Raw genomic sequence first — 17,853 nt, forward strand, 5'->3', positions numbered from 1 at the left:
TTCTATATATATTCCCATAAAGAAAAAATGCTCTTAATATTTCATTATGATTTTTTTTATAAGAGCTTAGGCTTAAAACCCAACAGTGACAATATGAATAAAACATTACACATTTATGCCCAAATCCAGTGCAACAAATTTGTGCTGGTGAGCCTCTTAAGAGATTTAAACTGCTGGCTTTCTCAAGATCATCTGAGGGAGGTGAATATTAAAAAATGTAAAAATGAACATGACATACAGACATTTCACAGGCATCAACCGCTTCCTTGAGGATTTCACATTGTAGATTTTACAGTAAATATTGCTGAATCAAATGCCAATTTAAGTACGAGGCACTCATTTAAATGGAAATAAACAGCAGACAGCACCCATGAAATGTGGTCTAAATAAACTTGATCCAGGTATAAATAAATTTGAGGGCTTTTGATGTTGTCTTGACTGAAACATTTCCCCCATAAATTAAATAAGAATTTAACATTCATATTACACTTTGCTTAGTTTTATATCATGAAGATACCTAAGTACACTAATCTAAATTAAAATAAAGTAGTAACTTCATAATTTCTTGCGGCAATTTGTGCATTCCTTTTCAAGTATTACTTAAGAATGACAGGAGGTCTCACTATATGATGCTAAAATGGACCTAAATTGTGTAAAGTATGACGTTAACCTCAAGCAATAATGGAAAACGGTTTTAATTTGTCTCTGATCTGCCTCTAAATTTTTTTTTTTTTAAAAAATACCAACAAAGGAACCTAATCACACACACACACACACATTTTCAGAACCGCTTGTCCCTTACGGGGTCACGGGGAACCGGAGCCTACCCGGCAACACAGGGCGCAAGGCCAGAGGGGGAGGGGACACACCCAGGACGGGACGCCAGTCCGCCGCAAGGCACCCCAAGCGGAACTCGAACCCCAGACCCACCGAAGAGCAGGACCTGGTCCAACCCACTGCGCCACCGCGCCCCCCTTGGAACCTAATCATTGTTGTAGAAAATATGTACTAAACCGACCTCATAACCATCCATACATTATCAACACCCACTTGGTCAATGTAAGGTCACAGTGGACTGGAACCTATTCAGGAAGCGTAGGGGGAGGCAGGGGACACATTGGATGGGACGCCAGTCCATTGCATGGCAATCACATGCACATTGAGAGCAATTTAGGATCACCAGTTGCATTGAAATACTTCACCCTATATTTGGACTGTAGGGTAAACACCAGAAAATTCAAGAGGAGTTGAGTCTGATTCAAACTCACACCAGAATCTAAAGACCAGCAGATATGAAACACTAGTGCTAAACACTGCACCACTATGCAGCCCTCTTTTCATAATAAGAAAAGAAATCTTGCGACAAAAATCAAAAACCCTTTTGATTTGAGAAATGATGTTTTATAGCCACATATGGTGAAAGCACAACCCAAGGGGCATCCAACAGCTCTCCATAAACAGTACTGTAAAAATGTACTTTGTACTATTCAATTGCATTCAGTTCATTTTTATAGTGATCTTCTCAAGCAGTGACACAAGAGTGCTTTAATGCAGGCACAAGGCAAGGAAACAAATACATCAGAACAAAGACACAAAAAAAGACAGCTGACAACAGACTATCATAATATAATGCTTTTATAAAGCTATAAGTATGCCTACTGGCCACGAAGGAAAAGAACAAAAACTCCCAACTGAAAGTCAAGACATAAAAAAAAAAAAAAAACTCTGGGGGTCCAATATTTAATTTTATTGTACTACATTTGTTATTTTCTTTTATTTTCTTTAAAAAATATATTTTTATAATAATGATTTTATTGAAATATTTAATAGTATTTATTGCTGAAAATCAATAAATGAAGCTACTATAGCAATAGTCATTATTACCTCTAAACTGGCTTAGAATTCTCAACAATGGTGGCTTGATTTATTGATTTTCAGCAATAAATACTATTAAATATTTCAATAAAATCATTTTTATAAAAATATATTTTTTAAAGAAAATAACAAATGTAATACAATTTAACAATATATTTTGAGATGGATTACCAGCCCACAAGGTGTCTGGTTCCACACACTGACTGTCCAACAGGTAGAAATTTCTCATAATTTCCCACAGTTTAAATCTTTCATTCAATATAAATCCTAAAAAATGTCATGCCAATAATAAAATCTAAAATAAAACAAAAATTAATAAAACCAACTAATATAATGACTGCATGGCAGGACCTTTAACACACAAAAATTTAACAAAATACTGTATATACTACAGAAAGACGGAACATTTCTCCACAGAACACAAGACGCTACACCTCCGCACTGTGAACGTCGTTACTACAGTAGCGCCAGAGCACACGCGTCACCAATGACGTTGTGCGCATGCGTCCTGCGTTGCTAATAAAGTTTTACATTTTGAATCGCTTTCCAGTCAGGCCGTTAACATGGCTGAATACGACCTCACTACCAAGATTGCTCATTTTCTGGATCGGCATTTGGTTTTCCCGTTGTTGGAATTTCTTTCTGTAAAAGAGGTATTTATGTTTTGTTTCGACGATTTAGTCTGTGCGTGCTTTACGTGTAAGTATTAGTTTGCGAAACACATGCGTGGCTTGCCGGCCACATGTGTCTGGCGGAGCGGCTTAGGCCTCGCCTGTTCCTACACTTATTTAATAAATTATTAGTGAATTAAAACAGTGGGTGAAAGGTATGTCTCGTGTGACGAAGGTTTTCTTTTTTTTTTTTTTTTGTTTACATTTCTAGGTACCTAGGCTAAGGCTTAAGTTCATGTGCTGTACATGATGATGGTTGGATGTTGTAGAAGATCATGGTTGTTTGCCAGAGAAATTTAGAAAATTCTCTAAATACCTCAGTATTACTTATTAATGACAGCTAAATGTCTAACATCCAGTGTGTTGGGTGTGGAGTTTCAACAACATTAAACACTAGGTTAGTAGGTATGAATATCCTCCCTCACTTGTCCAGCAGACGTGTGTTGATATGAATGAATGAATGAATGAATGTGCTTTTTCATACTCTGTATATTATGTAGTTATTATGCAGGTTAAGCCTAAGGTGGCTCAGCATTTACTCCTTTCTATTATATAAAGGTGATTTATACTCTTCCTGTTTTGTTGTTATATATAGATCTACAATGAGAAGGAACTCCTACAAGGGAAGCTGGATCTTCTCAGCGACACCAACATGGTGGACTTTGCCATGGATGTCTACAAGAACTTGTACCCTGACAAAGAGATCCCACATTGTGAGCAAGTTCTTCATCTTGTGAAACGGCACTCTTCTGCTAATTCATTCTCCCAGTACCGCTGCGTCGGATGCGTTTGTAGGTTGTGTAAGACAGTGGAGTTTTGTGAGATGAATCTCATTGAAGCTGAAGTTATTTGTCATGAACTAATCTTGGCAGTCCTGGCATTAAACATAGTTTTTCAGGTTTCATAACATGGAATTTGGATGCAGATTCATTCGGAATGGTTTCTTCACACAACTCACAAGGTTGTGTTATAGAAATTTTAGTAACGAGTTCTGATTACTGGGAAAGTTCACGTAACTACCGTCTCTTTAGTTTGCTCAAAAGAAATGGGATATTTTGGCATGTTTGCTTATGGTGCTTAGAAATGCCTAATCTCTTTGAATGCCTCCCCTCCAGCCCTGAGAGAGAAGAGGACGGCTGTGGTGGCCCAGCTGAAACAGCTTCAGTCTGAGACGGAGCCCATTGTCAAAATGTTTGAGGACCCAGAAACAACGCGGCAAATGCAGTCCACCAGGTGAGCTGGAAATACTAGTGATCTTAGACAAAATTTCAGGGCTGTTTGGCCATCTTGCACCATGTCTTTGTGTCATAAACCACATCTTTACAGAAGGGAAGTTACCCGTCCTAGAGTAGAGAGCTGAATTTGTAATTAGCCACACTGAGTTTTGCTTGAGTAATCTAATAACTGTGTTATATGTGAACAAGGGGAGCTTTATTGTTTTGCTCCATGATGTGGGGTGTATTTTCACTTGGACTTGCTTTGTCTTCATGAAATAAGGGCTCATAGTTACAAGCAACGCTTATATATAGATATTCTTTTTTTGCAGAGATGGCCGAATGCTTTTTGACTATCTTGCCGAGAAACATGGTGTAAGTATTGGCCAGCATCTTCTGCTTGTTCGCACCTTATTGTTTTCTATGACTTCTCTCTGCCAAATGTTGTTGGAGATACGTTGAAGTAGAGATGTCACAGCATGAGATTTTGATGTCATGACTGTAGTTTCATGAAGTCAGCTTAGCAAAGTTTTTACACCCCCCCCCCCCCTCCCCCCCAAGGTGATTTAGTTTTATGAGACACTATGGAGGGGGAAAAGACAAAGTAGAGCATAATTAAACATTTTTTTTTTTCCCCCCATAACATTGTTCTGTTCCTGAAAATAAGACATGCAAGTCTACTTGACATGAAAATCACTAATATGATGGGGGGAAAGTTGGTACATTTTAAGAATTCACTCTGTCTTGTATTGCATCTAAAATTCTCCCTGCAAAATGAACTGGAATTAAACCAAAAGTAATGTCATCTGTGCACATTCATCTGCTCTGCTGTGAACTGCTCCAGTCAACTACTTGGCTAACTAATGTAATGTTAGCTGGTTTATTTTTACTTGGACTTGTGAATAGAGGAATGGATGATGATCACAGAGAGTGTATGACACAGATTAGATGTCCTTGAACTCTTGGCAACCAGTATTTTTCCGCACACTTTGTAACTTGATATAGCATCTTCTACTACTCCTGATTTTTTTTTTTTATTATTATTTTAAAAAAGCTATCCAAATGCACCTTTTTGTGGACATTAAGTTGAAATGCCATTTTCGTAGGATGTCTATAGGCTGAGCCAGGCAGACATGTCTCACTCGCAAGAGGAATTTTTCAGAGCAAAGTGAAATGCCAGGTTTCTGTAGCTGTAGCTTCTAATATTGTCATGGTTTGGAAACGTGACGTTTTCCATTATAGTTAATGGGGAAACAAGTTAATCGCAGCATCCCTAGGGTGAAGCAAATTTACAAACATTCATGTATCCTGGTTTTGAGGCCACCAGTATTTGTTTACTTTAGAAAGCAAGGTGCTGTGTGCTTGTATTCCAATCTGAGAGGAACGCACACCAGCTGAAATTTTCTGCCTCAGTGCAGTGTTTATGGAAACAAGATGGTGTTCGGGAATGTTAGCATTTAAATCTCATTTTTGTTTTTCTGCATCCACAGTTCCGTCAGGAGTACCTTGACACCCTATATAGGTACGCCAAGTTCCAGTATGAGTGCGGGAACTATTCTGGGGCTGCCGAGTACCTCTACTTTTTCCGTGTTTTGGTAAGTTCCTTGCTTTACCAGCTCCGTGCTGGAGATTATACAGAAAGTTGTCCAATCCAATACTTCAACTCCTATTTTACTTTTAGCCGTTGCTCTCTGCTTGCATGATGAAGTTCTACCAGGTTTTGATATGTGTAGTTCTGGTTGATGTTCTTTTTGTGTCAGGTTCCCTCCACAGACAGGAATGCCCTGAGCTCACTATGGGGGAAACTGGCCTCCGAGATCCTGATGCAGAATTGGGAGGCTGCCATGGAAGACCTCACTCGCTTAAGAGAGACCATCGACAACAATGTATATCACCGGTTTTCTTGTTGGACACGTTTCTGTTTTTGCTAAATAATAGTGTGACTATTCTTTGAGTACAAAAGCCCTTCTTGGCTTTATCCAAATCATTACATGTTTTTGTTTAACATTTGTTATTTTGTTTTAGAGCAGTTGGTTCTCTAACTACACTATAGGAAGTGGTTCCCATTGGTGTCTTGTGATTATATATATTTTTTATATATATATATATATATATATATATATATATATATATATCTATCTATCTATCTATCTATCTGGGCTTGAATTCATCATCTGTCTGATTCATGCTGTTCAGTGGTGTAAATGGTGACACTAGAAAATGCACATTTTCATGCTAGAAAAGTAACGGCTTCTCCCTTTCTCCTTTCACCAGTCTGTGAGCTCTCCCCTCCAGTCCCTGCAGCAGAGGACCTGGCTCATCCACTGGTCTCTCTTTGTGTTCTTCAACCACCCCAAGGGCCGAGACAACATCATTGAGCTCTTCCTGTATCAGCCGCAGTAAGTGTCTTAACTGGAGAGTCAGTGTAAAATGATGCTGAAAATCCTAGGTCTTCACTCCTGGTCCTGGAGGACTGTTGTATCACCTGGCTATAATTCTGCCAGCCTGCTTAAGTTTATGACTGAATGATTTTATTTTATTTTTTTCCCAGTCCTCTGTACCGTAATTGTTCGTTGCTGGAAAACAGGCACTCAGTGTGGTGTTCCATGATTAGGAATGTAGATTTATTCTAAGAAGTCTCTGTATTAAGGTGGTTAGTAACACTGCCTTAAATCGCCTAAATTTGCTGTAATAAATGCATTTCTACATTAAAATTCTCAGACCATGAAGTCAAGGGCCCAAACCTCCTCCTCCTCTGATTTTGTGCTGGAGTTTGATGGTATTAATGAGAGCCTTGGCAGGTCAGAAAGCACGGGAATGGTGTCTGGTTTTATGGAAACTGGAAGAGAAAAGGTTGAACCCCCTTCTTCAGTAACACTTCAGTGTTCCAGCTGGCTTTTACTGAGCACCAATGAGAGACATTTGGTGTCTCTTATTATTGACTTTACAAGCTATGCAGAAAGGAAACTATTATTACAGTTGACTGTCAAAGTACCTGTTTTTTTTTTTTTTAAATGAATGTTGGAATATAGTTTCATGTTATTAAGAAGATTGTATTTAATGTAAACCATCACATTGGCAGTCATAAATCAGAAGATCTTCACAGATCTTTTTTTGTGTAGGATGCAGATGAAAAAGCTTATGGTCTGTCTTAGCAGTAAGCTTCACTTTAGTGATCAGCTAGTTGTTGGGTAAACAACTAGTTGCAGATGCCTAGTGTCCTCCCTGTTCCCCAAAAGTCCTGTGCTGACCATGTTTTATTTGAATCATATCAAGCTATTTGTGCTTATAAATATCAGCTGTTAGACATTTTGACAGGTTTCCAAAGTAGGTTGTATCAGGTCTTGTAACACTAGAAAAGCTACTGAGGAATTTTGTCAATTTTCGTACCCATTTTCCTTTTCGATTTGCCTGCCAAAACCAAGCTCTTTGTTAACCTCATCCTGGAGATGTAAAAAAACCTCAGTTCAGGTGTGAATGTGAGCCTAACTTATCGCCGATATAAATACTCGGAGCTCCCGTCATCTGAAAAGGGTATGTAGTTCTTTTAGGCATCTCAGATTTACAGATACTCTCAGTTGTCACCAGGGAATTTAACTACTACCTGTGGTGAAGCTGATGGGATGAGTGTGACCGTCGATAGGTCTTCCTTGACATGTTACCATCAGTGTCAGCAATATGTAAGTGTAAAGGTTGGGCTGGATTGCCACAAAGAGACATGTTGTGCATCGTTGCACACACTTTATTAGGTAAGTGCCATCGACTCGAGTTCGAGTCATGGTGACTTGATGAATTAAAAATCTAAAAAGAAACCGGTTTTGTGCTAGTTTGGCGAGCTCTTCCAGTGTCGTCACCATGGGAAATTACATACATTAAAAATGTCTGTTTTGTAGACGTTTCAACTTTGTCAAAGATCTGCGTTTTAGTGCTGTTTTTGTGAGGAGACGCAAAACCATTTAGTTAGTCGTACCCATACCCAGTGTTGGGTACTAAGTGCATCGGCTTATGCTATCCCCAGGAGACTTATAGATACACAGAAATGTAGTACTGCTTATGTAGCATAGTTATTGAAGTTGGAACAGATAAGTTTGTTTTGTATCCATTTTTTTTCCAAATATCTTATAATTGGAGCAAGAAAAGATGACATCCTCCATTCTCTAAACTTTTACTGTTGCGTTTAATGAAAAGTAGTGAATCTGTTCCACAAGGTGACATTCCTGAACGTGTCCCCAGGTACCTTAATGCCATTCAGACTATGTGCCCACACATACTGCGCTACCTGACCACAGCTGTCATCACTAACAAGGACGTGCGCAAGCGCAGGCAGGTCCTTAAGGATTTGGTGAAGGTCATTCAGCAGGTAAGATGATCGCTGCACTTTACAAGAGTACCTACAAATGTTATTGTAATGTCTCTGATAGCTGCAGTGGTTAATTGTGCCTCTTTAACGGAGACTGCAGTTTAAAATGTGTACTGGTGTCACTAGCAGTACTGTCTGGGACTAAATGGGAAAATGTGGTGTGTGTGCGCATATATATATGATTAAAAATAATCAGATATTTAAAAAGCTGATGTTGGGATCTCTTAATCTAGCGTAGGTACAGAAATGTTCTTAAACCAGAGCTCAAGTTTCTTGGAAAAATGAAAATGGTTAACTAAACTTTTTTTTTTTTTTTTTTTTTTTTCTTTTCCCCCTTGGCAATGTTGAATGTCTGTTACAAAAAAAATTGAGGTTGACAAAGTGTTTGACTTTTTAAATACCAGTGAATCACCTTACAACACAGGAAGATGACAAATGTTCTGAAACACCAAGGACAGAACCCATGTTCAAGGGACATCTGCATGGAAATAGTTTCAGAACCAGAACTGATAAGCGTTTGTTGTTAGAACTGTTACTGTTCTAACTAAATGGATGCATTTCTTCTACTTTATATCAGAAAAATTAACCGTTAAGTGAATGAAATTTTTTTTTTTTTTAAAGAATTTTTTCCCCTGTAGCATTTGGTGTTGAACTTGGTTTGACTTCTGGCAAATGCTGAAGTTAAGCAAACAAAATTTTTGTTTAAAGGCTGTATAATTAAAAAAGGGGGATGGTTTTTTTCAGGTACATTGTCCTAACCTTTATTGCTTTTCTGTTTTCATTCAGTAGTTATGCTGATTTCTTTTCCCAAATCTACTGTCTGATAGGTGGCAGTCAGGCAAGGCTTATGTGTGACTGACTATAAATAACAGACCAGTCTTTTTCTGCACACAAAACTCATTGTTCTTGTAGTCATATGTTAGAAGTCACGCTTTTAAATCTCTTGAAATGTGCTTCTGGTGTTGGATGGTCTTAAGTGGTCTTACTTCAGTATCCTGTTCATTTACTTTGTGCACATTTTGTCCTGATCTCTCTCTCTCTGTTGAATCAAATGCAGAAATCTGAAAATCTTGTTATGGCTCTAGTCAAATTGTACCCCTGGCCCTAAAATGATTTCATTTGATAAATGCCAGAGATTGCAGTCTTCTCACCAATAACACCGAGTGCTTCCAAGTTGAGCAACTTTGAAGTCATACACAGTATCCACACAGTCGGTTCGTTGGTTCAGCGTTTTCCGTCCCAGGGTCGGCCGGGCCTCTACACTTCTTGCGTCGTTCACAATCATATAAATTACTTGTGGTGTGGACAGAGGCAGTATACATGTTTGTGCCATTAATGGCCACAGTTGAATACACAGGAAAAAATGGCTTTACATTTTGTACTGTTGGTCGGTCTTGATTGGTTTGATTGGAAGTTAGAATTTCATTCCTCACATCTTGGGTTTGTTTCCTGAGAGATCGCAGAATCGTGTGCATCAGTGTTTAAAACTTCCATAAATGCATGATCACTAGTTCTGGCTTTTGAGAAGTAAAAATGAACTTGACTATTAAATTATATTCTCAGTTTCTTTAAAATCACCCTCTGTGCATATTTTAATACAGCTTGCAGTCTGATGTTCGAGTCCTTTCCATTTCTTTTTCTTCCAGGAATCTTACACATACAAGGATCCCATCACAGAGTTTGTGGAGTGTCTGTATGTGAACTTTGACTTCGACAGTGCCCAGAGGAAACTGAGAGAGTGCGAATCGGTATGATGTAATGCATTTCTTTTGACTTTTAAAAGCAACTAAATCTGTACTGTTAATAACTGATTGGAAATACATTGAATGTAGTTGTCTCTTGGTACAAGTGACTAAATGAATAGTTTATCTCCCTACTAATGGTGCCTGTTGCTTTTCCTGGTTACATTTGAACACCAGGAATTGTTCAACATACTAGACTGTGTAGAACACAGCATTGAATGAACCATTTGTAAGCACTGGTAGCAGGTACTGTAGAGTCCCCCCCCCTTGGATTCTGAAAGTTCCTGCTTCAAATCCAACTCCTTATGTGTTAATCTTGGTACTTGCTTTGTATTAATATAGTAAGAATACTTAGCTGTATAAAACAGGTGAATAAGTATCTTAGTGTAGAAACTTAATGTAAACCACTTTGGAAAGAGGTGTCTGCTAAATATTTTGCATGAAAGTCTGATCTTTTACAATTTCTCATTTTAGCTGATGCTTTTCTCTAAAGCAATTTACTCATTTATACAGCTAGTTAATTTTTTACTGGAGTAAGTACCTTGCTCAAGGGTATTACAGCCAGAGGTGGAAATCAAACCTGCCATGTTTGGGACCAGAGTCAGTACTTCTAACTACTGCATTACCAGCTCTACCAAATTGTTCTTGTCTTTGCTCTGTGACTGTTGGGGGTGACACCATGTGAGTTGAACATGCATGAGTAAATCAACCGCAGCCCCCCCCCCCCATTGTCCATAATGAGCTTGCTTTTGTTTTTGCACCTTCCACCCACAAAAAGATCTCATTCGATGCTGCCTCTTGGTTGTATGAAAGTGCTTGACCAGTGGAGGCTTGTAGTAAGTGGTTCATACCTCGATCAGCACGCGGCTGTCCCTGTGCTGGTATGTGTGGACAGTTGTCCATGCAGTGAATGCCGCTGTTCAAGCACTTGGTTAATAGAAGGGTATAATGTATGAAAGTATATGAGCTTAGGTTGGCTATTGTGCAGGAGTCCAAGTTGGATGGTAACAAGTAAGTTTTTGGCTTGTGTTTTGCTGATAGAAGATCATGGTTATCTCTACATAGAACTTTATTTTGTGGTAGATAATTGAGGTTGGGAAGATGTTTTAGTTGTGCTTAGGGTCTATCCAGACCAAAACTGTCTGTTTTGTGTATAGCTGAGTCCAACTATAACTTATCTTGCACCCTATCTAGCTAAGGAGCAGCCTCTCAGTGCTGATAAGGGTCCCCCGTTTTGATTACAAAGAGGGAAAAAAAATTAACCTCCGGGCTTTTCATAACACATGTTCCAATGCTGTCTGTAAGAAAGTAAATTTTTACGAAGCTCCAATAGTCTACCACCATTAAGTGGCCGGCGTCCCGCCTAGGAAACTTATGTGGCTGGACTGTCAGAAGAAGCTGAAGGCATCTGTTCACATGTTGATGGCCTGCTAGTGTTGATGTAAGTTGCCAGGCAGTGATTTTTTTTGGCAAAAACAGGAAAACCTTGAGGGAGAAAGCTGATGAAGCACATCAGCGCAGTCCAGGCTCTCCAGTCCCGAGTAAGTCCCAATCCCAATGCCAAAACAGGGAGAATGGAGAGGACATGGTACACCCTTCTTGTTTTCATCCTTTCTGGAGTCAGGGACCATGTTGTTCTTCACCTCCTTCACTCACATTAAATGGATCTTGTTGCATGCTGCTGTTGAAATGAATATTTGGACATTCCATGCCTTTTGTGATCTGATATTTTGTAGTAAATTGAAAAATGGCTGACCAGATATCCTTAATGATAGGCTTTACTTTGAATTATGGTGCGTAATACAGCAATTGTTCGTCATTATCAGGGGAATGCAGAGAGTCTAGCAGGCCAGCAGCTTTACCCACGCGTTTATGCTGCCAGAACAGACTGATTGTTGCCAACCCCCCCCCTTCCCTCCATTTTTGTATTCTGTCTGACCCGTCAAAGTGGTTTCTTGCAATTGATTTGAAAGTAAGCCTGGGAGGTTTCTCCCTGCTCTGTACTCTGGTCGGTTCTGTCCGCTGCAGTCGTCGGCAGCCACTGCTTTCGTATGTGTCCTCGAGGCAGAATTACTATCAGATGTGAAGCTATTTGGCCAGCTCTGTTACCGTTGCTGAGGTGGAAGTGTTGCTGAAACCCCGATTTCCAATGATGAAGCTGCCTCTGGATCCCCGCACCCTGAGGTTGTCCACGGTTACTGTTGCAACAATGGCGGTAACAATGAGGTCTGCCCAGGGTTCCCCCTTTCCCCCCCGCTGCGTACTGTGCATTGCATTATGTGTCCCTGAACATTCTGCTTGCTTTTCATGTATGAATGATATATCACAAAGCCTTAATTTCCCTTTCTTTTCTGACTCTCGTACAGGTCCTGGTAAATGACTTCTTCCTGGTGGCTTGTTTAGAGGACTTCATTGAAAACGCCCGGCTGTTTATCTTCGAGACCTTCTGCCGCATTCATCAGTGCATCAGTATCAAGTGAGGCTGGTGTTGCTCTTGCCAACTTTACATTACATTTTACTTACTTAGCAGATGCTTTTCTGCAAAGCGACTTCCAATGAACTCAATGTAGTTTTATCAGCCCACACCTTATTCACCAAGGTGACTTGCACTGCTAGATACACTACTTACAATGGATCACTCATCCATACATCAGTGGAACACTCTGTCACACACAATATGGGTGAACCTCAACAGCATGTCTTTGGACTGTGGGAGGAAACCAGAGCACCTGGAAGAAACCCATGCAGAAACAGGGAGAACGTGCAAACTCCACACAGACTGATCAGGGATCAAACCCATATCCTCTTGCACCACCCAGGCATTGTGATATAGCAGCGCTACTCGCTGTGCCGCCCCTTTATAAACTTTACTGCCATTCCCTTCACACAGTGAAGAATCGTAGAACTTTATAAACTTGAAAGAAAAAAAAAAAAAAACTGGCATGCAGAGGAGTTGGTGGAAATATGCTTTAGACAGTAAAATCTAGGGAAAGACAAACATGCCTTCCTCCTCTAACTTTTTAGCTTGCAGAGCATTTACATTTAATTTACTAGACGCTTTTCTCCAAAATGACGTACCTCTCAGAAAAGAGTGCATTACATCAACAGAGAGAGATGTAGGGTAACTAGCTTGAGTGTCATACATTTTTGCCCATAGTCCTCAACTTATGACATGTGACTTACAACCTGTATTTATGACTGCTGTCCCCTGAACCGTGTTTTTCAAATCTCAGCAATTGGCTGTAATGTCTGACATCTGCTGTACAATAACATCTGCTGGCTGAGATTGCATTTAATTTACATTATTTATGTTTCCTCTGATTCCATTAAAGTCACTTTTTTGCAGTGACTACCAAGGGAAAATGTGAATTGACTGGTGGGGCAGAAGAAAAAAGCAAAAGAAAACAATTAGACATGAAAGTGAAAATAGTGCAGAATGCAAATAATTACTGTTTATTCTGTAGTAGTATTTTTAATATGAATAATGTGCAATTTGTGGAAAAAATATAGCAAAGCCCTATTATCTGACATAGCATTTATGCATATTAACTGTTTATACAGTATAGTTGAAGGGAGTTCATGACAAGGATCTCGGAACAGAAGTCCATTGTAAGTCAAGGACTTTGTTGGCAGAGTAGTTTTGTTATCCGGGTCACATGACTATACCCGTTGAATGAATTTACTTAAGTTATGAAAATGGATTCAGAGGTAGCTGAATCTTGGAGCTCCTTTCACCTTGAGTCAAGGCTCACAAAACATGAAGTGATGAATGTAGTAAAGAACGTTCGCTCTATGCGAGCGCATGAGTGAGACCTGCCTTTAATGGTGACCCACTGCAGTAATTGATGTATTGCATGGCCAGTAGGTGGCAGGAGATGTACCAATAACAAGGTTTTCTTAAGAAGGTGAATCTTGTTCAAAACTGTAGTTTATTGCAAAACATCTCTGACCCTGTGCCATTTGGAACATCGTCCATTTAAATATCCCCTTCAGGTGCATTAATAGGTTATGGAAAGTTTCCAACACTGTCTTGTACGCGCTTGTTAAAACCCTCTCCTTGTAGCTCCTCTCTTTCAAGGTTTCAGACAATGTTGAGCCAAATGGTTTGGAGAAGGTAGCAGGTAAAATGGGGGAAAACTCACGCACTCACTGTCCTTAACCGCTTGCTCTTGTCAGGGTCATGTGGTCCAGAGCCTCTTCTGGAATCACTAGGTCCTGGGGAGGGCTATATCCTGGACGGGACAGCAGTCGAGCTTGTTGAACGGCGGAGAAGAAAGCATTTTCTGTGTGTCATAGTGTTTTAAGCTAGCAGTCGGCAGCTTTACAGAAAGATGTTTAGAATTTACCTTTGTGTCATTTTAGCTTTTTATGTTTGTGTTGTCTTGTTTCCTGTAAAACTTTGGCAAGGATTTGGTTATCCTTTTAAGGATTATGGGGCTGCGCAGCAATGCAGCAGGTAGCGCTATGGTCTCAGTACCTGGGTTGTTTGGTTTGAACCTGACTCATTGTGTTTCAGTTTGTTCTCCACGTGTTTGCATGCGTTTCCTGCTGGTGCTCCAGTGAAATGTTGATTTCAAAATTGGTGATTCGGTGACTCTGAACTGTGTGAATGATTTTAGGAAGTTCAGTGCATTATAGGTTGCTTTTAACAAAGATGTCAGTATGATATCTGATATGATTACTGGTGTATGTTGCATTGGAGAAAAATATCTGTTAAATAAGTGTATTGAATCTGTCTGGTCTGTGTAAGAACAGGTTCTACAGTCAGAGGTAATCTAGGTATGACATTGTGGGTATACATGGTTAGAACTACCTTTTAGCCTTTTCGCTGTAGCATAAATTAGTATTGTGTATGGAGCCCAGAAGAAATCTGAAGACCCAATAAAAAAAAAAAAAAAAAAACCCTTGAACACTGATAGTTTAAAAAAAAATGCATTCTGTGTTATTTGTAGTTACATTCAGACTCTGCTTTTTGTGCCTTTTGAACCAGGGTTTGCAGCAATTTGGATGACACCTTAATTTGAGAAAGATAACATTATAATGTTATCATTTTGAAACCGCAAGACCGTTTAAGGTTCCCCGGAATCGGTAGAAACGCCAAGCTGAAAGCTGGGTGAGCCATAATTTCTTTGTGTGCCTCCCTATAGATATAGAAATGTCAGCCGTATATTTATAAAAGTCAGCATCCAATGGATATAATCAGAAAGCTTCCAATTTATCGGGCACATCACGAGTCACGTGTCACTTGACCGTAGAGGTTTCCTGTGGTTTCTAGGCTGTAGTTAGCGACTCCTCAATTAGTTTAGCGTTGTGCGGTTTGTCAGCCCCAGCTCTGGTTTGAGGCCTGGCGAGCACTGAGCTAGGGTATGAGAGCCATGTCATTGGTCTGTGCCCTCACAGGCTGTTTTAAGGATCATCCTTCTCGTAAATGCGTTGAAGTATATACTGGGAGGGATGGTTCATTACCGTTAAGTGAGTTACAACCAGTTTGAGTATTTTCTTCCCAAGGCAACACTCTCCGCTCTACCGTGTCTGTGCCTCTTGGGCACGTGTTGCCTTCGTGACTCTTGGATAGTGTCCGACACCCAAACCGCCGTGAAACGGCCTTTGTTATTATCCCTCTGGGGTTCGAGGAATCGAGGAACGATTGTCGGAAAATAGCGAGCGGAATTTGGCATCGTGTTTATTCAGAAAGTTACTCCCAGTTCTGTTGTAGTGAGAGGGAGATTAATGAAGCAGGAAGTGGAGATGAAGGGGTATGTGGACTTTCCAGCTTTTTTGCATACGCATACACTTTGTATATGTGAGGTGCACCGAAATGGTGGATTTTCACAATGAAACTTTCAGTGATTGTGTGGAAATGTCAAAGCTGGAGCATGTGGCTGAAATGTTCTATATGGATGTAAATCAGTTTTTTTTGTAATGTTTGAGGTGTTTGGTACCTGTTAGACATGCGGTATGAGTTATACAAGGATTTCAAAGAAACATTTATTTTTAGTAATGCTCTACTTAGCTATATTGTAGAATTGTAGCAGAGGGAACAAGAGCACCCAAATACGGGAGAAGTGTGGAACTTCTTTAATTCAACCATCTTTCACAGTGTTTAGAGCTTGAGTTGGACTTTGTAGAGACGGTATATTCACTCGTTTTAAGATAATTAAACGGTAATATCTGAGGTTTTTTCCTCACAAAATCTAACCAGGGAGTAAGAACTTCTGTGTCAAGCTATTGTTCCTCATTCCAAAGTCACAATCAGTAAAATGCGAGGGAACTGTTATCTTTGCTCTGTTGCTTAGTGTGTGTGTGTCTCTCTCTCTCTCTCTCTTTCTCCAGCATGCTTGCAGACAAGTTAAACATGACTCCTGATGAGGCTGAGAGATGGATTGTCAACCTCATTCGCAACGCAAGACTGGATGCAAAAATAGACTCCAAATTGGTAAGGCTGCTGTTTGTCTGGGATTTTCTGCTTTGAATCTTAACCTGATCAGCTCCCCCCCCTTCTCCTTCCCCTAAAAACAGGAGAATTTTTATGAATTTGGTTTTTCCTCTTTCTGTGAGAGGTCTGGATGGAAATGCATGTGCAGGCAGTACTCGGCAGCAGCTGAAACCCAAACTAGAGAATAATGCAAACCTGTCTTCATGTGAACGAAGTTGAAGTTAGACACTTACTGATTGTGGGGTGTCCTTGTAGGTTGTTTTACAGAAATGTAATGGTTGTCCTTGTCTTTTTTTAAAAAATGTTTTTGTGTTGTCTGATTTAATTTTCATTGTGTGTAATCTTCTCCTCAGGGCCATGTGGTGATGGGGAACAATGCTGTGTCACCCTACCAGCAGGTGATTGAGAAAACCAAGAGCCTGTCTTTTCGCAGTCAGATGTTGGCCATGAACATTGAGAAGAAGCTCAGTCACAACAACAGGAATGATGTAAGCCCTGCAACTGTTACTCTTTGTGTCAAACTCCGGATAGGTAGTGTTGCTTATTTTCTGCTGCAGGTGCTCCTTCACAAACCCTCTAAGAGTTCTTAGACTTCAGCACCAAAATGTGATGATTCTAAATATTTTTGCTTTGCTATGCTGACAAACTGATAAAATTGATTTTGCATCATAAGTCCCCATCAAAGCTAGTGGGTTTCAGTATCTTTTTTTTTTTTTTTTTTTTTTTTTTTTTTTAAATACTGGAGAAGATTTAAAACAAACTTGAGAATTCAAGGTCTAAACTTGAATTTTAACACATTTTTTGTCCTGTTACCAAAGAGAGAACCTCTTTTGTGTGAACTTTAAGATTCTGGTTGACACGTCTTGGGTTTTCTTTTCCTTTTCCAGACACCGAACTGGGCTACCCAAGATTCTGGTTTTTATTGAATTAAGGGGGGGGAAAAAAGCAAGCTGACCTCTCATCATGTCACATCACATTGACAACAGGACTCCCTTTCCCAGCGCTTTCAAGGTCAATCTTGTTTGGTCAAAATTCAATAAACATAACCCAAAACTAAGCTACTTGTCATTGCTTTATTTGGCTATGGTAAATGGCAAGTTTGTTCCCATGTAAAGGTAAGAAATGAGTTGTGTGAATGTCTTTTACATTGCAATTATAAGCACATTCAGCGCTGTGGTATTTCAGTGTTCCATCCTGGTTCAGGATCACTTTCATATATGCAAAGACAGTTGCAGAAAAGCTGGGGGTATTTTCCTTGTTATTCCTTCTGTGGTTTGCTTAGTACTTACACTAAAATCTTCCCTTCCCTTGCTATGAGTCATCTAATTATGACATATTTAATTGACTGAGACAACTAATTTATGTAATGGAAATTGAATGTAATATTGCACATTTCCCTCTACTTAAAGGACCAAAAAGCTATAATACATTTTAGAAGAACTGTATTCGGCCTCATCAAATGTATAGGCTTGGAGGGAATATATAATGACGTTTTTATTCGTTTTGCTTTTTTTTGGGTAATTAGCTGCCCAACAATTCTGCAGTGAACACAAGC

At 39.6% G+C, this 17,853-nt stretch overlaps 1 protein-coding gene across 1 annotated transcript; it reads left to right on the top strand.

The window, feature by feature from the left end:
* The first annotated feature begins 2,412 nt into the window (after nucleotides 1-2,412).
* On the top strand, nucleotides 2,413-17,355 carry eif3eb (eukaryotic translation initiation factor 3, subunit E, b). Its single transcript, XM_018750510.1, has 13 exons — nucleotides 2,413-2,528; nucleotides 3,142-3,259; nucleotides 3,662-3,779; nucleotides 4,093-4,135; nucleotides 5,251-5,355; nucleotides 5,521-5,646; nucleotides 6,035-6,159; nucleotides 7,994-8,120; nucleotides 9,767-9,868; nucleotides 12,229-12,338; nucleotides 16,196-16,298; nucleotides 16,652-16,786; nucleotides 17,186-17,355. Exons 1-13 carry the CDS (start codon nucleotides 2,439-2,441, stop codon nucleotides 17,222-17,224), a joined length of 1,341 nt encoding a protein of 446 aa, XP_018606026.1. The 5' UTR covers nucleotides 2,413-2,438; the 3' UTR covers nucleotides 17,225-17,355.
* The last annotated feature ends 498 nt before the right edge of the window (nucleotides 17,356-17,853 follow it).

The sequence above is a fragment of the Scleropages formosus genome, chromosome 23 (genome assembly GCF_900964775.1).
Source record: "Scleropages formosus chromosome 23, fSclFor1.1, whole genome shotgun sequence".
Lineage (NCBI taxonomy): Eukaryota > Metazoa > Chordata > Actinopteri > Osteoglossiformes > Osteoglossidae > Scleropages > Scleropages formosus.